The 25,356-nt window shown below is 37.8% G+C and overlaps 1 protein-coding gene across 5 annotated transcripts in view; it reads left to right on the top strand.

Annotated features, from left to right (window-relative positions):
* Positions 1–25,356, top strand: part of ENOX2 (ecto-NOX disulfide-thiol exchanger 2) — a 358,832-nt gene that overhangs the window by 250,717 nt on the left and 82,759 nt on the right. For 4 of the 5 annotated variants that reach the window (XM_028522517.2, XM_028522520.2, XM_036016456.1 and 1 more), the window contains 2 exons: positions 6,483–6,614; positions 24,641–24,796. In XM_028522517.2, the coding sequence (XP_028378318.2) occupies positions 6,483–6,614; positions 24,641–24,796 (288 nt within the window). Of the gene's footprint in view, positions 1–6,482; positions 6,615–18,172; positions 18,231–24,640; positions 24,797–25,356 lie in introns of those variants that run through there. The other variant, XM_036016458.1, reaches the window with a different exon arrangement.

Raw genomic sequence — 25,356 nt, 5'->3', positions numbered from 1 at the left:
TAACAACCACATCTAAAGCAAAAACAAACTAAGCAAACAACTAGAACTGGAACAGAACCTCAGAAATGGAGATCACATGGTGGGTTAGCAACAGGGGAGTGGGAGGAGGAGAGAGGGTGAAAAGGTACAGAGAATAAGTAGCATAGATGGTAGGTAAATATAGACGGGGGAGGGCAAGAATAGTATGGGAAATGTAGACGCTAAAGAACTTACGACACATGGCAATGAACTAAGGGGGGGAATGTGGGTGGGAGAGGGTGTGTAGGGTGGAGGGTAATGAAGGGGGGAAATGGGACAACTGTAACAGCATAATCAATAAAATAAAAATAAATAATAAAAATAAACAGAACCTTTTTTAAAAATTAGTAGGGTTTGACAGGCAGAGATAAGTGCTGGGGGAGGGGAGGGAGATGAGAAGGGCATTTAGGGAAGGACTTCTTAAAACTTTAAGAACTGGACTTCTGGCCAACATGGAGGCATAGGTAGATACACTTTGCCTCCTCGCACAACCAAAAGAAGGAAAACAACAAATTTAAAAACAAAAACAACCAGAACTGACAAAATCAAACTGTATGGAAGTCCTACAACCAAAGAGTTAACAAAGAAACATTCATCCAGACTGGTAGGAGGGGTGGAGATGGGCAGCCAGGGTGGAGAGGACTCTTGGAAACGTGGCAGCTGGCAGAATGGGCAGTCCCCTATTGGCATGGGAATAAACCAGGAAGAACAACTGGGGAGCAGACAAACCTCGCAACCCAGGGCTCCAGTGTGGGAAAATAAAGCCTCAAAACCTCTGACTGAAAAAAACTGTGGGGGTCGAAGCGGCAACGGGGGAAACTCCCAGCCTCACAGGAGAGTTCGTCAGAGAGGCCCAAGGGTCCTAGAATGTATACAAACCCACCCGCCCGGGAATCAGCACCAGAAGGGCCCAATTTGCTTGTCGGTAGAGGGGGAAGTGACTGAAAGCCAGCTGAGAACTCAGAAAGCAGCATTGTTCTCTCTCGGACCCCTCGCCCACATACAGTGCCACAACTCAGTGGTGTGGGTTGCCCTGTCCTGGCAAATACCTAAGGCTCCACCCATTACTACATAACAGGTGCACTGAGACAAAGAAATATGGCCCAAATTAAAGAACAGATCAAAGCTCCAGAATAAATACAACTAAGTAATGAAGAGATAGCCAACCATTCAGATGCAAAGTTCAAAACACTGGTAATCAGGATGCTCACAGAATGTTTGAATATGGTCACAAAATTGAGGAAAAAATGAAGGCTATGAAAAGTGAGATAAAGGAAAATGTACAGGAAACCAACAGTGACAAGAAAGAAATTGGAACTCATATCAACAATTTGGAGCAGAAGAAAGAAATAAACCTGAACAGAATGGAGAAACAAGAGTTAAAAAAAAAAATGAGGGGAGGCTTAAGAACCTTTGGGACAACTTTAAATGTTCCAACATCTGAATCATAGGGGTGCCAGAAGGAGCAGAGGAACAGCAAGAAATTGAAAACTTATTTGAAAAATTAGTGAAGGAGAAGTTCTCCAATCTGACAAAGGAAATAGACTTTCAGGAAGTCCAGGAAGCTCAGAGAGTCCCAAAGAAGTTGAACCCAAGGAAACACACACTCCAAGGCACATCATAATTACATTATCCAAGATTAAAGGTCGGGAGAGAATCTTAAAAGCGGGAAGAGAAAAGGAGATAGTTACAAAGGAGTTCCCATAAGAGTGTCAGCTGATTTCTCAAAAGAAACCTTGCAGGCAAGAAGGGGCTGGAAAGAAGTATGCAAATCACGAAAGGCAAGGACCTGCATCCAAGATTAATCTATCCAGCAAAGCTATCATTTAGAATGGAAGGGCAGATAAAGTGTTTCCCAGATAAGGTCAAGTTAAAGGAGTTCATCATCATCCAGCCCTTATTATATGAAATGTTAAAGGGTCTTATCTAAGAAAAAGAAGATCAAAAATACAAACAGTAAAGTGACAACAAACTCACAGCTATCAACAATCAAACCTAAAAATAAAAAAAATTAAGTAAATAACTAGAAAAGGAACAGATTCACAGAAATTGAGATCATATGGAGGGTTATCTATGGGGAAGGGGAGGGGAAAATGGGGGAAAAGGTACAGGGCATAAGAAGCATAAATGGTAGTAGGTACAAAATAGACAGGGGAAGGCTAAGAATAGTATGGGAAATGGAGAAACCAAAGAACTTATGTGTATGACCATGGACATGAACTAAGGTGGGAGAATGATGGTGGGAGGAGGGTACATGGCAGAGGGGAATAAAGGGGAGATAAAAGTGGGACAACTTTAATAGCATAATCAATAAAATATATTATAAAAAAGAATTTAAGAACTGAATTTATTGTAGCAAAATAATGCTGTTAATTACACATGTTCCTTGTTTTTTCATGTAAACAAGCCTAGTAAGAACTCTACTTGCTAACATTTTAACAGGTACTTTAAATTAACATATATTTTGAAAAAAGTTAATACATTGCTGTTCTTTTAAAAAAAATGTTAATTTAGATCATTTTCTCCCCACCCCCACCAGATTAGTCCAGAGTTTGGCTATGTTGGTCCATTTTAAATTCTCATTCTCTTACCTCAAAATTCTTTATTGAGAATAATTCCTGAGTTTCTTATATTTCCCAGGGCAGCAGAGCCAATGAGTAGCCAAATTGCTGCAAAAAAAATATTTTTTGGCATTTCAGCCCAGTCCTTCTGGAGTAGGTAGGAAAGGTTTCATGGAGATGTGGGATATTTGCCTCTGACTACTGATATTTATGGAAAAAAAACTTTTCATGGCTTTTCTCCTACCTCCCAATTTGCATGCCAAAATGAAAGTCTTTTGTGCTAAGATGATTTATGATTATATGTCTCCCAATTGTGCAGTATATACCTGCATATACATCTATAACCCATTTCAGTGTCTTGGTTTATGTTATCCATGCTCCTGGAATATCTTCCCCCCCTTTTTTTATCTCTCTAATAAAACCACTCAAGACACAACTCTATAGAAATCTGGTCCATTCTTTCAAATTCTACCTTCTCCATGGAGCCTTTCCCACTTACTCAAGCCACAGTAGTTCATCATTCCTTAAACTTCAATAACACTTCTGATCTACACCATTTGAGTGTTTCATTTTTCCTGATTGTTTAATTAGCGATAGTAAAACATAATGGCTAAAAATAAACATCTTGTATGACCTTGGACAATATAGGTGACCTTTCAAAGTCTCTCATCTACTACATGGAGATATAAATAGTTCCTATCTCATAGGGTTGTTTAAAAGTTAAATGAGCCCTGGCCAGGTGGCTTAGTTGGTTGGAGCATCATCCCATATGCCAAAAGGTTGAAGGTTCAATTCCCAGTCAGGGCACATACCTAAGTTGTGGTTTAAATCTCCAGTTGGGGCACATACGGGAGGCAACTGATCCATGTTTCTGTCTCACATTGATGTTTCTCTTTCACAACGGTGTTATTCACATCAGTGTTTCTCTCTCCATCCCCTTCTGTCTCTCTAAAATCAATAAACATATCCATGGGTGAGGATTAAAATTAAATAAAAATAAAATAAAAATAAAATAAAATGTTAAAAATATAAAAATAATAAAAATATAACATTAAAATAATAAAATAAACATTTTAAAAAGTTAAATGAGAATAATGCATGCTAAATGCTTTACTACATAGCATAGTGTTCAATAATTAGTGGTAATAATGGATGGAGATAGAGCAGTGATAATAAAAATCTTCAACATCATCATTGGTCTCTTCGATTAGTTTGTATAGCCTTTGAATGCAGGGACTGTATGTCCTATCTGCTTATTTTCTAGTATCCCTCTAACCCCAAAAATACTCAGTTGGCTGATTTAATATCTGTTGATTATATGTTCGATTCTATTCAATAGTACTGCCTCAAAGATATGAAATTTGATCTGGAATACAATTTTTATTTTTATTGCTGCTGTGGAAACCCTTAGATTTTTTTTCTGGGTTTGCATGCATAGTACCTTGGATGGAAGTTTTGCTGATGTAATCATTTGCAACTAGACTATGAGAAAAATGGGAAACCTCTTAATCATCCCAAGCTCCTGTGGTGTGTATGCTTGAAAAAAAAAAGCAGAAAATCATAAACTCTGATGACCAAAATCAAAGAACTAAATAAATAGAGACGTATTTTCATATTTATGGATAGGAAACTCCATATGATCAGGATGTCAGGTCTTCCTAAGTTGATTCAATGCAGTTTTAATCAAAATCCAAATGAATTATTGTATGGATATCAATAAACTGGATCTAAAATTTATATGGAGAGGCAAAAGACCCAGAATACCCAACATGATATTGAAGGAAAAGAACAAATTTGGAGGATTGATGCTACCCAACTTCAAAACTTACTATAAAGTTACTCTTATCAAGACTGTGGAATCATTAAAAAAATATATAAGTAGGTCAATAGAACAGAATAGAGTGCTCAGAAACAAACCTCCATAAATAGAGTCAACTAACCTTTGACAAAGGACCAAATGCAATACAATGAAGCAAAGATAGTCTTTTCAAAAACATACTGCTGAACAACTTGACACCCACATGCAAAAACAATGAATTTAGACACAGACCTTATACTCTTCTTAAAAATTAACTCAAATTGAATTAAAGACTGGAATGTAAAACAAAAAAACTATAAAACTCCTGGAAGATAACAAGGGAAAAAACCTTGGTGATCATAGTATGGTGATGAGTTTTTAGATATACCACCAAAGGCACTATCCATGAAAGAAAGGCTTGATAAGGTACATTTAATTAAAATTAAAATGTTCTTCTCCATGACAGACAATGTCAAGAGAATGAAGAAACAAACCACAGACTGGGAGAAAATATTTCTAAGGTACACATCTGACAATGCACTGTTATATAAAATATACAAAGAACACTTAAAACTTAACAAAAAGAAAACAACCTGATTAAAAACTGGGCCAAAGACTTTAACAGATACCTCACCAAAGAAGATATACAGATGGCATATAAGCTTATGAAAAGATGCTCTGCATCATATGTCATCAAGGCATTACAAATTAAAACAACAATGATACCACTACATACCTATAAGAATGTCCAAAATCCAGAACACTGACACTGTATACTGGTGAAGAGTACGGAGCAGCAGGATCTCTCATTCATTGCTGGTGGAAATGCAAAATAGTATGTCCACTCTGGAAGAAAGGTTGACAATTTCTTACAAAAAAAAATAAGCATGCTCTTACCATATGATCAAGTGATTGTGCTGCTTGGTATTTACCCAAAGGAGTTGAAAATTTATGTCCACACAAAAATATGCACACAAATGTTTATAGCAGTTTTATTCATAATTGCTAAAACTCAGAAGCAACCACAATGTTCTTCAGTAGATGAATGGATAAATAAACTGTGGTATATCCAGACAATGGAATATTATTCAACATTAAAAAGAAATGAGCTATCAAGTCATGAAAAGACATGGGGGAACCTTAAATGCACATTACTAAGGTGAAGAAGCCTATCTGATGGGCCATATACTATATGATCTCAACAATATGACATTATAGAATAGGCAAAACTATGGAGACAATAAAAAAGATCAGTGGTTGCTGGGGTTGGGAGTGGGGAGGGATGAGTAATCAGATCACAGTGGAATTTTACTATTTTCACAATACTGTGTATGATACTATAATGGTGGAAATTTGTCCAAACTCATAGAGTGTACAATAACAGAGTGAACCCTAATGTGTTAAAACTATGGCTTTGGGATGATTATGGTGTGTCAGTATAGGTTCATCAGTTGTAACATCCCCCACTCTAGTGGGGGATGTTGATAATGGGGAAAGATCTACATGTATGGGGGCCTGGGTTATATGTGAAATCCTTATACCTTCCCTTCAATTTTACTGTGAACCTAAAACCTGCCCTAAAAATGTATTTGTAAAAAAACAAGAGGAAGGAAAGGAAGAAAAAGAGGTATGGAGGGAGTAATGGGAGGAGGGAGGAGAGAGAGAGGAAAGAACAAGAGAGACCACTTAAAGGCCACCTGGTAAACTGTTTTCAAATTCTGTGACTTCCTGCCAGTGCAAGTTGTATTGTTTTAACCCTTATAAAGAGCTGGAATTAACCCTGGCTGGCGTAGCTCAGTGGATTGAGCACGGGCTGTGAGCCAAAGCATCGCAGGTTCAATTCCCAGTCAGGACACATGCCTGGGTTGCAGGCCATGACCCCCAGCAACCGCACATTGATGTTTCTCTCTCTCTCTCTCTCCCTCCCTTCCCTCTCTAAAAATAAATAAATAAAATCTTTAAAAAAAGAGCTGGAATTAAGGCTTTATCCACCACTTGACCATCAGTCAGTTTCTGTAAATAGTTTGCCAGAGTGTACATTGATAAGTAATCTAGACACTGAAACCTTAATGCTACAAATTATTTTGCTTGTCATTTCTTTTTAGCTGATAATAGAACTTTGAATGTGGATTCCACTGCAATGACGCTACCTATGTCTGATCCAACTGCATGGGCCACAGCAATGAATAATCTTGGAATGGCACCACTGGGAATTGCTGGACAACCAATTTTGCCTGGTATGCTATTTTTAATCACCTCACAAGTGTTTCTTTATATTGACCATATGGTCATAATATAACAATATGACACAATTTATTTTGATGTTGACATTTTCTATATTCTGCCTAGAGTGTGCATTTTTTGTATCATGAGCTTCATAGGTTGGGTGGCCAGTAGTTCCTAGTACAGTCCCTATTGCCCTGTGGGCAAGTTGTGGGTATATCTGATGCAAGACATTGTCTCTGAACATTTAAACAACTCATTGAAATAAAACGCAACAGGATTTGGCAAGGGATTACAGAGCTTGTCTAATTTTATGGATTTCTTAGAGGAGGCAAATAAACATGAAGCTAGAATGAGAACTGAATAAGACATCCCAAAAATTATAGATTCTTAAAGGGAAGAAAAGGAGATAGTAGGGAACACACCAAAGACTACTGTTAACATTCAGTAACTTTTAATATTTTTTAAACAAAGTTAACCATAAGAGAATGATCATGGTGTCATAACTCCATTGCCACAAAAGATAAAATTAGAAAAAATGCCCAATATCTGAAGGGTTTAGTTTAGACACAAAAAATTTTTTTCCTGGACTGTCAGAGCAATTAACCATTAAAATTGATTTGTGAAGACATTAATTAGAGAATTACAATCTCAAAAAGCTCAGGGTGCTTTATAAATGTCCTAAATATTAATCTCCTCAGATTCACCTAATTGGGGTCCTACTTAAAAGTATGACAGGATCAGGCCAATCTGGGACCTTGCTACTCAAAATGTGGTCTGCATAACCTAGGAGTTGTCAAGAATCCCAGAATCTCAGGCCCCAGCTGAATTTTAAGAGAAGCTGCATTTTAACATGATCCCCGGTTCTTTCACAAGCATATTAAACCTGAAAAACAGATCTAGAGTGATACTGCTTTGTTGTGCCATTTGTTTGTATGGTTAACTACTCCCACCCCCCAAAAATAATTTCACAATTCCAGACTTGATTTTGAGTCATTGTAGGTTATAATGGGGATAAGGTTAGATAGGCAACAGTGGTACATAATAATAAGAAATATGATTACATTAAAAGCTTATAAACAAGCAGCCAAACATAAAGAAAAAAAATATGTATATGAGAAATGGGTCGAGAAAAAAAGAGCTTAGGTTCTATATGTAACAGAAGCAAAGAACTGTTTCATCAAAGTTTAATTCATACCATGATCTGTTGGTGAGTAGACTGTATTCTACTCCATTAAACTAACCACGATTGAAATGAGCAACCGCGAGTCCTTTGAGGGCTACAATGATTGGACCATGTATCTCCTTGGGTCTTAAATTACTAGTGGGATCAATCCGGAATCAGTGGGCATTACAATAGGAGCTGGTATTGCATAGTGCTTAAAAACCCAGACTCTAGAATCATTCTGCCTGACTTCTAAGCCTGTTTCTCTACTTCATCTTGGGTAGTCTTATATATCTTCTATGAAACTGAGTTCCCTCATTTATAAAAGCAGACTAGTAGTACCTAACCCTTAGTGTTGATGTGAGAATTAAATTGTGTGTAGCACAATGCCTGCTATATCGTTAGTGCTAAAAAAGTGTTGTCTGTTCAACTACTTAAAATATTTATTAATGTATTTCTCATAGGCATTTATAAAGGAAGTAATGGGTTTTTAATTTAGTTTTTCTTCATCATTTCATTATAATAGAATTTAAGCTAAAATATTATATATTATTTTAAAGCTCCATATAGAGTGATCCTGAGTCACAACCTCTTATAGCCTAGAGTGACTAGATAATCTGATTGACTTGAGTATTACCAGCTTATGGAAATATGAACTATATAGCTGTATGTCCCAGGAAAAATCTTGAAGCCAGACCTGATCTAATACCAATAAAATTAAATGTTAGATTATATCACATTATTTTTAAATCCCCACATCTAAACATAAGTCTATGCCTACAAAATAATCTTCAATGCTTACACACCCAACCATAATGTGGAGCAAAACAGGCCTAGTATTGAGAAAGGAAAAAATCCAAACCACCATTATAGGCCCACAGTTTACACTGAGGCCAATATCATGCCTAGAAAATTTCAGTAGGTTTTCTTACCAGTACCTCAGACAGTTATTTGTTCAGAAATCATATCTTGCTTAGTTTTTAACAACACAGGCCTGAAGGACAGACTACTTGGGTTTGAATCCTTGCTCTGCCACTTGCTAGCTATGTGACCTTGAGCAAATTATTTGACCTATCAATACCTCAGTCTCCTCATCTGTAAAATGGGGATAATTATAGTATCTACCTTACAACATTACTGTGAAGATTAAATAATATACTGTGCACAATGCTTGGCATATAATAATCACTCAGTAAAAGTCAACTATCATCATTATTATTACTGTTAGTAACATTACATGCTCTTTAAGATGAAGGAAATATTAACATACTTCCATCAAGTGGCTGCTAAGCTGCCATTTAAATTGAAAGTATTTGGGTTTTCGATAACATGTAATCAAAACAAAAGAAAGTATTTGGGTTCTCAGCATCCACTGTCAGCTCTAAGGAGTGTTTCCCTCATCAATCTCCACTCATACATTTCGAACTTCAAGAGAGATTTTAGTTTATACCTCTAGCCCCCTTTTCCTACATCTTCTTTTCTTAAGGATTATGAAGAAATGGCTTCACAGGGCCCCCTTAAACCTTGTGATTCAGTGATCTTATAGCTATGTTCCAGGAAGTTACTTGACTTTTTAAAACCTGGTCTTAGAGCCCTGGCTGGTGTAACTCAGTGGATTGAGCACGGGCCTGTGAACCAAAGAGTCACCAGTTTGATTCCCAGTCAGGACACATGCCTGGGTTATGGGCCAGGTCCCCAGTAGGGGGCACATGAGAGGCAACCACACATTGATGTTTCTCTCCCTCTCTTCTTCCCTTCCCCTCTCTCTAAAAATAATTATGTAAAATCTTTAAAAAAAAAACTGGCCTTAGAAATACTGATATTTAGTTTAGTAGTGTCCTTCTTGTCTTAAAAGTACATGAGGCAATAGCAGTAGACTGAAACATACTTTGTAAAGCTGTGTATAAAAATCACTTGAGCTATTTGGGAACTGATTTTTCTTCTCTGTATTATTTTACAATCAAGATTAGAATAGGGTCTCTGAATCTAGACTGTGTAGGTTCAAGTAAATCCCTGCTCTGGTATTAAGTAGCTATGTAACTTTTGGAAGTTATTTACCATCTCTGTGTCTCAGTTTCTTCATCCATAAATGGAGATAATAGTAGCCCCTATGTCACAGGGTGAGTATGATGATTAATGAGTTAATACATGTAAAGGCTTAGAATGATGCCTGATTTACAGTAATCTTCCAAAGAATTCATCTATGATTTTTATTATTTTAAACTCATATTTTATATGGCTCACAAAAAGTTGAATTATGGCTCATTTGTATTGTATGGCTCACAATAGCCAAGTATAGTGAATACAACAGCAAATTTTGTCCCTGGAGAAGCACTGGACAATGGCAGGTGAAGAGGAGAGTGCCTCAAAGTGCTAATGACTTTGCACTTTGTAAATTTGGTGGAGTGTCAAAAAAATGGAAGTTTGGCACCATACCCCAATATTGCTTACCTTTCTTCTTGCTAAAGTCTGGGAACAGGGTGCCTGCCATCTTTATTAAGTAGTGTTTTATCTGAACACCATAAAACCTCCCTAATTCACTTCCCACCCCTCACAATTCCTCAAAATGGAAAGAGCTTCATGGAATTATTCCCTGAGATCACCACTGATAGCTCAGTAATTCAGGTACTTTTCTGTCCCTTAGGAGGTTTCCTACTGAGCCAGTAGACTTTTCTTTGTCTTGTCTTATCTGGCCTATCTATTACAATACAAAAGGCCTTTGGCCTTGATTAAAAACAAATGATACAGCCCTGGCTGGTGTGTCTCAGTGGATGAAGCACTGGCCTGCAAACCAAAGGGTCACTGGGTTGATTTCCACCCATGGCACATGCCTGGGTTGCAGGCCAGGTCTCCAGTAGAGAGAGTGTGAGAAGCAACCACACACTGATGTTCTCTCCCTCTCTTTCTCCCTCCCTTCCCCTATGTCTAAAAATAGATAAATAAAATCTTTTAAAAAACCAAATGATACATAAGCTTCCTTGACTTACCCTAGAGAGCTCAAATTCATACTGGCATGGATGCTGAGTCTTTTGGACACATACTTGTCATCAGGGCAATGTGTGGAGCTTCTTTTTATCCAACATGGTGTTTTGTACAGTTGCTGTTCAATCAAGTTAATCTACAATGATCATAGATTAGGAGGTCTCCTCTGGCCAGTGGCTTTCTTTCTTCCCGAAAGAATATTTGCTTTTCCAAACTAGTTAAATAACACTAATGTTAGATTCCATATGAAAAGACGTATCAAAAAGAGTCAGGCCTTCTGTTTAGGAATCACTATCCTGCCTGTCATGCAAGATAAATCTAAGGAAGGACTGATGAAGGGATACTCATTAAATACTGTGTGCTGCTTCCTTTATTTTCCCCTCAATGAAAATATCCTTAATATTCAAATGTGGAGTTCATAAAGTCCCATAACAGAAAAAGAGTCCTTCATTATGGTGTCCTCACTGTATTGACTCTGATTCCTCCACAATGAGAGATGTTGGAAAATACAGATTCATGGACCTTATTCCCAGAGTAAGTCCCTGCCCATCTATGAGCATTATACTTCTTTAGGAGGCAGTTCTCATTACACCCAGCAAGCCAACTCTCATAGAAACAGAAAGAACGAGGATGTATGATACATGACAGGTCACTGTTGTGCAAACTCCTCAAGGAGGCCTGAACTTGGGTTTCTATAATTTTTAATATGTTCTAGAAACAGAATATGCCTTCAGTGGCCTTTAAAGTTGAGATCCTGAGAAAGGAGAGCACAATTCGCCATCATGGTGGACACTTCACCAAGAGCCAATGATATATAAACTACTTTACCAAATAGAATTAATGTCTCTCCAAAACAAGCTTGAATCCTGCCCAGTAATGGTACCTTCAAGTCTCCCCATGGAAACTCTCATGAAGCATGCTATAGTGAGACCATTCATTCATTCATTTATACAAGAAATATTTACTAGGGCCTGCTGTATGCAAGGTACTGCGAGAAGCCCTAGGGATGTGCAGTGAACAAAGAAAAACAATGATTCCAACCATCATAGTGACTCCAGTACTTTTAGAACCCCACCCACAAGTTTTCTCCCTATTCTCATGTATGATATGCCTCTTGACTAATAACAGCTCAAAGATTTACCATCCATTTTGTCCATTTGTACTTTTATTCACCCATCCATTCGTTTAAAATATATTGAGCTACGTCAAGTGGATCCAAAATGGGCATGGCCCAATCTGTCTTCAAGCTCACAGTCCACTAGTAGAAACTATAAAGTCATTATCACTATACTGTAATAACAAGGTATGTCCAGAAGGTATCCAGCCACGTAATATGGAAAATAGAGATATTTTTTGAAGAAGGAATATTGTACATAGGACAATGACACCTCAGTCCCCTTTAAAGTAGGTACGTTGGGACCTCACACAGTTCTCTCAGTGGTCATCAGCTGCCCATCACATTTTCCTGAATCACCAATGGTCTGAAATCTCTTCCCTTTCAAAAGTGATTTTAATTTTGGGAGAAGCCAAAAGTCACAGGGTACAAAATCTGGGCTCTAGGGAGCTGAGTCACCTGGGTGACTTAATGTTTCACCAAAAACATCTTCAGGAGACATGATGCATGAGCAGGCACATTGCCCTGATGAAGCTGCCAATCACCAGTTGCCCATAGCTGTGGCCTTCTGAATCATCCAAATAGTTTCCACTGAGGAATGTTCAAGCTTAATGAAAATTTGATGCAGATTGGTTGCTCTACTTGCTCAGTCGTTTTGAATGCAACAGCCACACAGTACACATGCTCACTCAATGGCATCTATCGCTGCCACTGACTAGTACAGTGAAGTTGTCATTGTTTACACATGCACATTTCAGTCCACTCTCCTTGGCTACTAGGTTACATCGATGTCACACAAACCTTTCTTGTTGTTTTAACAATGGCCAGATTTTCTCTGGACAGATGCAAGTGTCATAGTACAAACATAGAAAGAAAAGTATTGTTTTAACCAAGGTGGGATGTGTGGGAGGAGGTTTCTATGTAGGTAGTGATGGTCATGGAAGATTCACAGAAGTGGTAAAATTTGAACTTGGTGTCCAAGGATATATAGGAATATGTCAGGTGGGAAAAAAAAAAACACTAAGAACAGCCCAGGCAGAGGAAATAGTACGCCAAAGACTAAAAGGTATGCAAGAGTGTACAGTATGGCAACAATGGTTAAATACTGATTTGAATTACACCACCCCATTCCACAAAGAGTTTAAGGCAACTTATTAAAAAATTACAATAAAAGAGGAAAATATATAAGTAATATAAACCAACATCTGAGAAAATATAAATGAAAACAAACAGTGAAGACCAGGTAGACAGGTTAATTAGAATTCAGACTTACAGGTCATAAGATATTATCCAGTTCCTAAAATTGAGCTGCACCTGTGATAATGTAGCCAAAACAAAAAGGGAAACCTGATGAGTTATATAATTTGCATTTTCCATGAAGAGAAAATATACCAATCCTCAGGAGAAGTCAAACTTTTCATGACCCTTAACACTTTTGTGTGTGTGTTTGACATTTTAGTTCTGAAAGTTTTTCATAAGGAACTTCATGTATAGGGTTATACACTAAGTGAGGTAGTTGAGTGATCTCAATCCCAAATGCTGGTGTGTAGCCCAGGAGCAGGTGATAGCTTTATTCCCTGATCTGTTGCAAAATGTAAAAGCTAAGAATATCCTGACTTTTTCATGAAGCTGAATTTGCTCAATTAAAAGGACTGTTTTATGACTTTATTCTGAGATAATAGACTTCTTATATTTTTTTATTTTAAATGTTCTTCCTTTTATAAACTACATGAGTGGTACATGGTTACTTTCTGTTACTTTTTTCCACATCTTTTCCTGACAAATTAAAAGGTTGGAAATGTTAAATAAATGTATTTATTAAGTATAGGTAATTTTATTTAATTTTTATTATATAAGGTTCAGGTGCATAACATTAGCACTCGATATCTTCATATACCGCAAAATGATCACCCCCAAAATTCTAGTTACTCTTCATCACCATACAATGGAGACTTCTAGCCTTTCACTCACCTCCAACCCCCTTTTCCTCCAATAACTACTGATCTGTTCCATGTATCTATGAGTTTGTGTTTTTGTTTCATTTTGTTTGTTCATTTTTATTCAACTCTAAATCCAGAAATCTAGGAACCACAGATATAGTTTGATATATCCTCATTATGTCCCCCCAAAGGTGTTCACAGCATCCCTGGATGAGAGTTGAAAGCATGACCCTGAATCTGTCAAATGTTCTAAAGAAACAAAAACACAGTATAAATAAATAGGAAGGACTAAGGGGAAGATGGGCTAGAAAGGTAGATATTTGCAAAAACTTTATAAGGAAATAAAGCTTCATAGGGACTGCCAGTCAAAATGGCAGAATATATAAATGCTGTTTGCCATCTCCCACAACCTCATCAAATTACTCACAGGTATGTAGGTAAACCATAGGGAATATAGTTAATAATATTGTTATAAATATGTATGGTGCCAGTTGGGGTACTGGAAATATCTATGGAAAGTATATGGTTATCTAAACAGTAAGCTGTACACCTGAAACCAATGCAAAATAAAATGGAAAGATAAAAGATTTTAAAAATTACAACTAAACTAAAGAATAACTATCATTGAGACAACTGGAAATCTAGCTGAACAGAACTCTTATAACTAAGGATATAAAGAAGAAGCCATATTAAGACTGGTAGGAGGACCAGAAACACAGGAAAGGCTGGTTCCACACCTACATGTGGCAATTAAAACTTGGGATGGATATCTCAGCTGTAAAGGTGTTCCCTGAGGACCAAGGTGTCATAGGCCCACACTGAGATCCCTAGCACAGAGTTCCAGTGCTAGGAAGAGAAGTCCCAATAACTTCTGGCTGTGAAAATCAGAAAATCAGAATGAATTGCTGCTAAGTGACACAGAGAGCTACTAGAGTTTCAGGTATTCCTCTTAAAGGACCCATTCATGGACTTACTTGCTGCCAGACTCAATCATTTTGAACTGCAGCACTGGAAGAGAAGCTTGAAAAGCTCAAGGGACATATGGAAAAGAACTGAATTATCTGGCTTCAGGGCAAGGACTAGAGGGGGAGGTAGCTTTCCCCCAGACAGAAATGCTGATAGAAGCCATTGTTCCTTTGTTGTGCCTTCCCTTCACCCAGCATGCATGTGCAGGCAGGCACCATATCTAAGTTTCTGTCAACCTACTAACACTTTTCACCCTGACGGTGATTCCCTGAGACCCCTCCCTACCCAACTTTGAGGACCACCAAAGTCACTTCCAGTGGATTTTCAATACAAATTAACTGTCTTGGCTCTTGCTTCAGACTTTCCTAAAATCTCTTGAGGATTCACAAACCCCAAGCACAGCATCTGGCCTCAGCGTGCTCCACACATCTTACTAAGTGACCCCAAGCCTGGCACTAGTGACAGCCAGCCTCAGTTCAAAGTTTAGCCTCTCCCAGGGAATTCCAAGTCCAACACAAGCAGAAATTATCTGCAGATCACTTTGTAGCTCATTCCAGGTGGCCCTGGGCAGAGTAAAAGCAACAGCTGACTTTGGCCTAAACCAGAGCCCTTACCCCCAAGAGGCACCAAAACTAACTCACTCGGTGGCCAGTTTCAGACCATACCAGATCATCACCCAACCACCTCTACAATCAACACACCCAAAGGGAGGACTCAGCAGACACCAGAGCCCCTCAAAAATGAATCCTGCTCCGTGGGCTCAGCCCCTGCACAACAGCTCTTCCACTATAGTCACAGCCAGTCCTCACAGACAGTCAGACTGAGGGTCAACTCCTTCCATTGACGTGCTAATAGCTATCAAGACTCAACTAAAATAGGGGGGCACACACAGAACACACCTGGAGCACCCACCTCAGGTGACCAGAGAGACAGCACCACTAGACCCCAGAAGATACTTGCTATGTATGGTTACTTTAATAAGATCATGAGATGTAGCAGCTCTACCTAAAACATAGAAAAAAAAAAAAAAACAACAACACAAGGAGGCAGCCATAATAAGAAGATAAAAAGGCATAGCCCAAATGAAAAAAACAGATCAAAACTCCAGAAACAGAACTAAACAAAATGGAGACAAGCAATCTACCAGATGCAGAGTTCAAAACACTGGTTATAAGGATGCTCAATGAACTCAGTGAGAACTTTATAAATGAGATAAGAAACATTAACAAGTATATAGAAAAATAAAAAAGAACCAGTCAGAAATGAAGAATACAGTAACTGAAATGAAGAATACATTAGAAAAAAAAAGAACACATTACAAGGAATCAGCAGTGGATTAGATGAAGCAAAAGATCAAATCAACATTTTGGAAGACAAGGAAGTAGAAAACAGCCAATCAGAGCATCAAAAAGGAAAAAGAATCCAAAATAATGAGGATAGTTTAAGGGGCCTCTGGACAACATCAAGTATACCAACATTTGCATCATATGGGTACCTAAAGGAGAAAAGAAAGAGCAAGGTATTGAAAACCTATTTGAAGAAATAATGACAGAAATCTTCCCTAACCTGGTGAAGGAAATAGACATACAAATCCAGAGAAGCACAGAGAGGCCCAAACAGAGAGAATCCAAAGTGAAGCACACCAAGGCACATCAAAATTAAAATGCCAAAAGTTAAAGACAATGACAGAATCTTAAAAGCAATAAGAGAAATGCAGTTAGTTACCTACAAGAGAGCTCCCATAATACTGTCAGCTGATTTTTCAACATAAGCTTTGCAAGGTAGAAGGCATAGGTAAGAAATATTCAAAGTTATGGAAAGCAAGAACCTATGACCAAGATCATTCTACCCAGCAAGGCTATCATTTAGAATTGAAGGACAGGTAAAGTGCTTCCCAGACAATAAAAAGCTAAAGGAGTTCATCAGCACCAAACCAGTATTACAAGAAATGTTAAAGTCTTCTTTAAGAAGAAAGGGGAGAAGAAAAGATAAAAAATGTGAATCATAAAATGGAGTAACAATATACTTATCAATAATTATTTTAATGTAAATGGGTTAAATGCTCCAGTCAAAAGACATAGGGTGGCTGAATAGATAAGAAGACCCATACATGTATGTTATCTACAGTAGACACACTTCAGATTGAAAGACACAAAGAGACTGAAAGTAAAGGGATGGAAAAAGATATTTCATACAAAAGAAACAAAAAAAGCTGGAGTAGCAATGCTTATACCAGACAAATAGACTTTAAAACAAAGGCTAAAAGAAGAGAAAAAGGACTCAACTATTCCATTTCTGGGTATTTATTTGCAGAAACCAAAAATAGTAATTCTAAAAGACTTATGCATCCCTAGGTTCATTGAAACATTATTTATAATAGCCAAGATATGGAAACAACCTAAGTGGTCATCAATAGATGAATGGATACAGAAGAAATGGTACATTTATACAGTGGAATATTATTCAGCCATAAAAAAGAATGAAATCTCGCCATCTGAAACAACATAGATGGACCTAGATGATACCCTGCTAGGTGAAATAAGTCAGTCAGAGAAAGATGAATGCCATGATTTCACTATTATGTGGAATCTAAAAAAATAAATAAATAAACAAGCAAATAAAACAGAAACAAACTCAGATACTGAGAACATTTTGATGGTTGCCAGATAGGAGGGGGGTAGGAGGATGGGTGAAAAAGGGGAAAGGATTAAGATATGGAAATTGCCAGTTATAAAAACAGTCATGGGGATATAAATTATAGAATAGGGAATATAGTCAATAATATGATAATTATGTATAATGTCAGATGAGTAATTAGACTTATAGGGTGACCACCTCATAATTTCTGTAAATGTCTAATCAGTAGTTGCACACCTGAAACTAATATAATATTATATGTCAGTTGTAACTGAAAAATAAAGATTACTTAAAAATATACCCATGCATGCAAAAGCACACATAGACTCATGTATACATATATAACTATAACTGGAATGCACTGATAAATATTGGATTAATATAGATCCTAAAATAATCTTTCCGTGTTAATATATTCTGATGGTTTAAATACATGTGTGATATAATAAATAATATCTAAATTAAAAATGAAGCTTTTTTATGGAAATTTGGGATCAAAATAAAGGTATATTGAGGAGAATCTTTATGAATTGAAACTATGACACATAGCACACCTGAGCTCAGTTTGCTACTTTGTGTTGTACATGAGCCAGGCCCTACCTCAACTTTTCAGCTCACCTGAAACAAGTGTTTTGATGGTCTTCTGGAGAAGCAAGACAGATACTAGTAGATTTTGAGAGTAATTGTAGAAAAATTTGGAAAATTGTGCCGTATTTCCAAAAGTGCTGGTAATAAGTCCAGGATCATCTTAGGTCAGCCAGGTTATCCTTGACTGCCTGAAAAGCCCTTCAAGGATCTGCATAGAGAGAAGGCATTCAGGACTGTAGTGAATTAAAATATCTTGATAACCAGGCATAATTCTTAATTTTTCAATGAATTTTATAGGGATTCTAAAGAAATAGCAATAATGTCCCAGAAATATATACTTGAATTAGAATTATATTTTTTATAAAATAACTTAATTATAAATATATGATTAGATACTATTTGTAACAGTTATTTTAGATTAATCTGTGGTTGCATTTTAGTGGTTTTACTTCGATTGCAAACCACCTCTCAGTGCTCACAGGGTTTCTGGAATACATAAAATATTGGAAATGCCCTAATGGCCTTGGGAGGAAATAAATGGGGAGAAACCACAAAGTGCAGGCAGAGCCTTTCTGAAGGCATGGGGGAGCTTCCAGGAAACCAGAACCAGGGTCATCTTAAGAAAATGGAAAGCAATATAATAAACATGTCACCTCCTTTCTATGCTTATCTTCAGTTCACACATTGCCACAATTCCAACTTCTCCTGTGGGTCAAAGTTGAGACAATGGATTTAAAACAGAGGTCTCTAAATTACCTAACACTGTGGTTTTGTGTGTGTGTGTGTGTGTGTGTGTGTGTGTGATACAAATATATCTCAACAGGAAATTTTAGTTGTAGAGCAACCTGAGGTATGCTCTTGGACAGGAACATTTGAAGACCTGACACAGGTTGAATAGGTGAATACAGAATTTATTCTGACAAAGAGCATCTTTTTTCCTATGAATCCATGGACTTTGTGGAAAGCCGTGTAGAGTATTGATTGAGAGCATGGTTAATAAGAGCTATTTATTGTGTTGCCTTGCTGTGTTATCTCTGTGAGCTTCAGTTTCCTCATCTGTAAAATAGGGAATAATAATATTGTCTATTCTTTGGGTTGTTGTGAAGATTGAGTGAGATGATTTGTATAAAACCTGGAAATTCATACACACTCAATTCATGGGTAACAAAATTATAGGCACCATCCCCACCCCTGCCACAAAAGTAGAGGTTGCTTTCTACAGAAAGAAAGCCAAAATTAACTGATCTGCCAGAAAACATCAAGGGGTGAACCATAAAATTGGCATGTGTGCTGTCTTTGTCAGGCATCAGAAATGGGAAACCTCTAAGGTTTCTCATGTTTTGTAGACATCAGTAGTAGTCTTAGCACGTCTAGTATAATGTCAGTCATCTGGTATTGTTCCAACTGGCCCTTCCACACAGCAATAATAGAGTGACAACAATTGCTCAAAACAGTGCCTCTGGGGCCCTGCTGGGTCCCAAAGAACTTTGCCAATAATCAGAAAAATCATGGTAAGTCTAGTTTGGGTGCTTAGTATACTTTCTATTTTCATTCTTTGAAAATAGCTAATTCTATTAAACAATCACACTCCAGGCCCCAAGCATGCAGCATATTTTGCTTACCTGTCACTGTATGACAAACTACTTTGTAAGTTAGTGATTTAAAATACAATCATTTTATTGTATTTGAAGATTTTTCTGGATGAAGAATTTGACCAGGACTCAGATGGGTGTTCTGTTTCATATAATATCAACTGGAATGCCTGAGATGTAGCAGGCTAGTCTGGAGGTTCCAAGACAACTTCACTCATAATGGCACCCTGGCAGGGACAGGTAAAACACTGGGTTCAGCTGGATCCCTCCCTTTCTATTTACACTAAGGTCCTTACCACATGGCCTCTCCAGTTTGGGAGTTGGATATGATATATGGTGATTTGAAGCTCCCATAGCAAATGTTCCCAGAGATAAGTGGAAATTTTCTCCCTCTTAAGGCTTGGGCCTGAAAACAGACACAATATCCCTTCTGTCATATTCCATTGGTCAAATCAGTTCTAGAGCCCATGTAGGTTTTCAAAGTGGGTAGGGTGTAGACATAACCTTTTAATGGGAGGAGTGTCAAAGATTCTGTATCCATGTTTAATTCATCACACTTGCAAAATTAATTATATGGAGGTATTTTGTTATTCATCTGCCATGTTTTTCACCACACTTGCTTCATCTTGTACATGCAATTAAATTAATTCACTAAAAACAGCCCTGGCTGGCGTAGCCCAGTGGATTGAGCACGGGCTGGGAATCAAAGTGTCCCAGGTTTGATTCCCAGCCAGGGTACATTCCTGGGTTGCAGGCCATAACCCCCAGCAACCGCACATTGATCTTTCTCTCTCTCTCTCTCCCTCTCCCTCTCTCCCTCTCACTCTCCCCCTCTCTCCCTTCCTTCTCTAAAAATAAATAAATAAATAAATAAATAAATAAATAAATAAATAAATAAAATCTTAAAAAAAAACAATTGTCATACTACATTTAGTGGCAGTGCAGTGGTTAAGAACATTAAAATTAGACTAACCTGACTTTGAATCCTAGGTCTTCCTCTTACTCACTATGTAACTTTGGGCAAGTAACTAAACCCCTCAGAGCCCATTTCTTTATCTATAAAATGAAGAGGAATAAGAAGAATACCTAGCTCACAGGTCTTTTATAACAAGATTATATAAAATGCTTAACACAATGCCTAGCACATTGTAAGTACTCAATAAACAATTATAGTGATGATAATTATTGATGATACAGCATTGTAACTGGTTGTTTGACTTTTTACAAACTAAACTATGAAGTCAAGGATTTTGTCTTACTCATTCCTCCAACCCCACCACCTGGTAGAGGGCCAGGCATCATAATATTGAGTAGATGGACAAATGGATAACTGAACTACATCATAGAAATGTCATTTGCTTCCATTGTAACTCCCTAGCTCAGATATATAGAGAATGGAGAACAATAATAATGCCAGGTAACTACTCTAGGTTGAGTAAATGCAAGTTGCTAGGCAGCAGAAAGGCTTAAAGCTACACTGAACCATTACATGATTTTAACTCTGAGGAGCAAGCTGGCCCAAATAACACCACAGCATTTGCAGCATTTCCAGTAAGCTGGGATTTTAGGAAGTGCATGATTCAGAAGAGGGAATACAAACCAACATTTGATGACACTTCTGCCAATGGCTGTGCCAAGAGTCAAGAAAGCAGTAGGGAAAGGGGGCTAGAAGAAATGGTAAAAGCAAGACAGAACAGGGTATTTGTTGGGAAAAAGGAGTTTGGAGGAATACCTCTTGGCCTTTCCACAGTGTTTTATAAAGACATTTCAAATCTCCTTCAGAAGATTAAATTCCTAACATAAAATTGTTGGACTTCTTTAATTTTTCAGGTTCTACAGTAATTGTATGAGGCCCATGGTTTCAAATGGGCATTTTCTTAGTTGGCATTGGAAATTCACATCTTTGCTGTTTAATGGTTGAAAACAAAGAAAATAAATAATCAATGGGCTAGGAATCTTTAAAATGTCACATACAACTTGCCTTCTAGCAAGGCCTGCTGGGCAGTATAGCCTGTGGAACTCTTGACATATTGAATGCCAAGGGGAAAAAAAGGAGTTTATCTACTCGGGCTTTAGCCACATTGCATGAATACATTTGCCTTTAAATTAATTTCATAAAATATTAATGTAATCATACCAAACAGCAGAGTGGTGAGTATATTAGTTGGGAGTTATATTTATCCTGTGTATTTGTTTTTTGTTTGTCTCCATTTATTAGTAGACAGTACATAGAGACAGGCATTTCTTTCTCAGTCAAAGTGGCAGAACTTGTTTATTGAACTGATGTTTCTGTAATCTGTGGTAAGGTAGAGTTGTGAGTGACAGAGCCATATGAATAACAATGAGGTGGCAGGCAGAACAATAAAAGGCAGACAAACATTTCAGTTGGAAGGAAAAATAGATAGTATTGTTTAGTTGGCATACTGTCTAATCTAATCTTTTGCCACTGAAAATTAGCAGTTTGTAAATGGGTGAGTAATATTAACAATTTTCCCAAAATCTTATACACAAATAATGAAATTTTCCAAAGACCTAAATGGAATTCTTAACCACAGTGCTTTTATTCTACAGCATAGGAACAGAGTGTCAGGGACCTTAAGTTTTCCACAATGGAAAGGAAGACTGGGACCCCAGTCTCCATCTGCCTAGAGCCTGAAATATACAATACTATCACAAACATTTGAGGAATGTGGAAATGAATGCCTGAAAAAGTGAATTTATTAGTGTGTGTATACATGTTTTGAATGAAAAGAAGGAAAGTTACCTATCAGCACTGCTACGTATCAAGCCAGAGGTTTTCTTATCTGTTCCATGCTTTCACCCTTTGAGATAACTGTCATTATTTACCCCCACTTTATCAAAAAGGGAATGGAGGCACACAGATTTTAAGAAACCTTACTCAAGGTCCTGTAATTAATATGTGGAAGAGAGTAGGGATACAATAGCTACAGGGAAGAAGGAAAGGAGTATGTGTGTATGCATGCATGTTGTGTAAGGTGACATTGGAAAACTAAAAGTAAATTTGTCTTCAGAAAAAAATAAAATTTCCTTTTGGAAATTTTTTTTTCTTCCCATATATATCTAGGGTATTGACATCTCAGTTTGACATACATGTGAGAGCATGGGGAATACCCTAGCTCTCTTGGTCTGACTTGCAATGGGAGATGCCCATATGTCATCCACCTCTTTATCTGCCTAGTCACAAGATTTCCTCTCACTGGGCCCATTATACCTGAAGTTCTGCTCTTGTAGGAACCACAGATTCTTCCCACTGCTTAGATCTACTTCCTTCAATATCTTAGAGAGCCACCCTGGGGATTCAGATCAACGTTGAGGACATGCTTATAGGCATTGCCCCTCAGACCTGTGTGTTGAGCAGAGTAAAGATTTCAGGCATAGGACCTGCTATGCTAATGCAGCTGCCCCTATATTATCAGAACTCTTTAGCCAATACTTTGTTTGCAGTCCACTATGCATTCTACTGCACAGGGCAGAGGTGAGAGTTGAGAAAATAAAGAAGTAGAATGCACGCCCTTCTCTTAAAGAACTTGCATTTGGATATAGAGACAAAATGTAAACAATGAAGTCAGTACCACCTTTAGAGCCAGGCAAGCAGGGCCCCCCCTGCCCTGGGCCAATACCTTAGGGGAACTCATTCTTTGGAGTGCCTGTCTTGATACTTTTCTTAAGTCCCCTTCCAGTATTGAGCACTGGCCAGGTAGGCAGTACCATCAGGGTAGTTCCTCAAGTCCAGAGCAGGTCCTATGTGTTTTTATGTAATCTCAGAAAGCACCTTCCTTGAAATTTTTGAAGTTCCCCTCCAGTGTCTAGAATTGACCAGAACTTGCATGCTCATCTAAGCAAGGAGCCCTGATATCAAACTCAATCTATATGAATACCAGTTCCCATGTCTCCCCTTTGAGGTACTTTCCAGCCCTCTATTCCACATGTGGAGTCCACTAGATGCCCTCAAGGAGCATCAGAACTCATGCATATGGAGTCCTCCTAGAGGCTTGGTTCCAGGAGAGCAGCCTGGCAAGTAAATCAATCCAGCTGCCTGTTATGCTATTTCTTTCATAGTATTGCATAAGATTGTGCCAACAGAATATGTTGACACTGATTTGGAGTGAATCAAATTTTGTATAAAGATGAGCCCCTCAAAAAATACTTGCTTGGATACCCTCAATTCCATGAAGGAAATAAAGGATGACATAAAATAAAATTCAGTGGCAACATTTGTAGAACAAATGGTTACTAGACATAGAGTTGAGCAATAACCACAATTACCTGGAAAGGGTATTTCAGGAAGGTTGGGCCTTAAACCAGGCCTGTGGGCATGGGGAGAATTTGGGGAGGCTCAGATGATTCCACACAGGGAGAACAACAACAACAAAGGCACAGCAAATAGTTATTTATGGAGCATTTTGTGCTGTGCATTATGCTAAGCACATTACATTCATCATTTTGTTTATTCTTCACAGCTCCCTATAAGGTAGATGGAATTAACCCTATTTTGCGAATGAGGAAGTGGAGGTTCAAAAAATTCATTCTGCTAAGCAAATGGTGGAACTAGGACCCAGGTCTTCCTCATCCCCAAAACTCTATGCTCTTAACACTATCCTATACTGCAAAAAGCCAAGAAGTGTTACAAGGGATAGCAAGGCCTTATCTGAATGCAGCAGATGTTATGTGTTGGGAATCACTGGAAGGCAAGGCCAACAGAGAAGGCACAGTCATATTATGAAAGGCCTTGGATGTCTGCTTCGCAGCCCACACTCAATCCACTGAGCTACACCAGCCAGGGCATGGATGTCAAAATGAGATATAGAGGCAAAATAGGCACTGGTAAAACATAACCAAAAAGCCCTGTCCCAAAAGGAAAATGAATGCATATACCGTAATATTTAAGACCTGGTAATGTTAATACCATGTTTTCTTAAATATTCTGCTTCTGTGTTAGAGAGACCTTTGGTATAAAGCTTATAAGGTAACATTATGCCTCTATTTGACTTGGCCTGGTGTCATTTATTGTTCTCTGTTTGCTTTCCTTTTTTAGACTTTGATCCTGCTCTTGGAATGATGACTGGAATTCCACCAATAACTCCAATGATGCCTGGCTTGGGAATAGTACCTCCTCCAATTCCACCAGATATGCCAGTAGTAAAAGAGATCATACACTGTAAAAGCTGCACACTTTTCCCTCCAAATCCAAGTAATATTCTGCTTTTTCTCCACATAAGTCACAATGTTTTGTTTTCTAGGAAAACTTCCTGCTTTTTCAAAAGAATACCCAAGAGCTTCATAGATGTATGCACAGAAGTTTCACCTAAAAAACAAAATACAGGAAAATTTTCACCTTAATAGGCAAGGCTGAATTTTCTGCACAGAGCAGTCGATTTCTATGTGCTGGTTGTGTTACAAATTATAAAATGTATTTTTAATGTCATCTAATAAGGGATTCAAGTGTGTTAGTAAAGAAGGAAGCACCTGACACAAATTGCTCAACACTGTAATTTGCAGGCTCTCCTTTTCATAACTGGCTTACATTCTGATGATGGCAGAAATAGAGTGTGTTCTGAGCCTACCTGAGGCACATAAGAATATAAATTTGGTACCAAAAATCCCACAGTGCTACCAGCTACTCACACATCAAACTATTGCCATTCAACTGATGGACTGCAGTAGACAGTGAGGTCAAGTTCAACTTACCATGAGGGAAAGAGAGTCTAGTTCAAACTACTTGTAGCTATTCAGTAAATGCAATTCATGTGG

This window comes from Phyllostomus discolor, chromosome X (genome assembly GCF_004126475.2).
Source record: "Phyllostomus discolor isolate MPI-MPIP mPhyDis1 chromosome X, mPhyDis1.pri.v3, whole genome shotgun sequence".
Taxonomy (NCBI): Eukaryota; Metazoa; Chordata; class Mammalia; order Chiroptera; family Phyllostomidae; genus Phyllostomus; species Phyllostomus discolor.
This window is presented reverse-complemented; position numbering and strand designations above follow the sequence as displayed.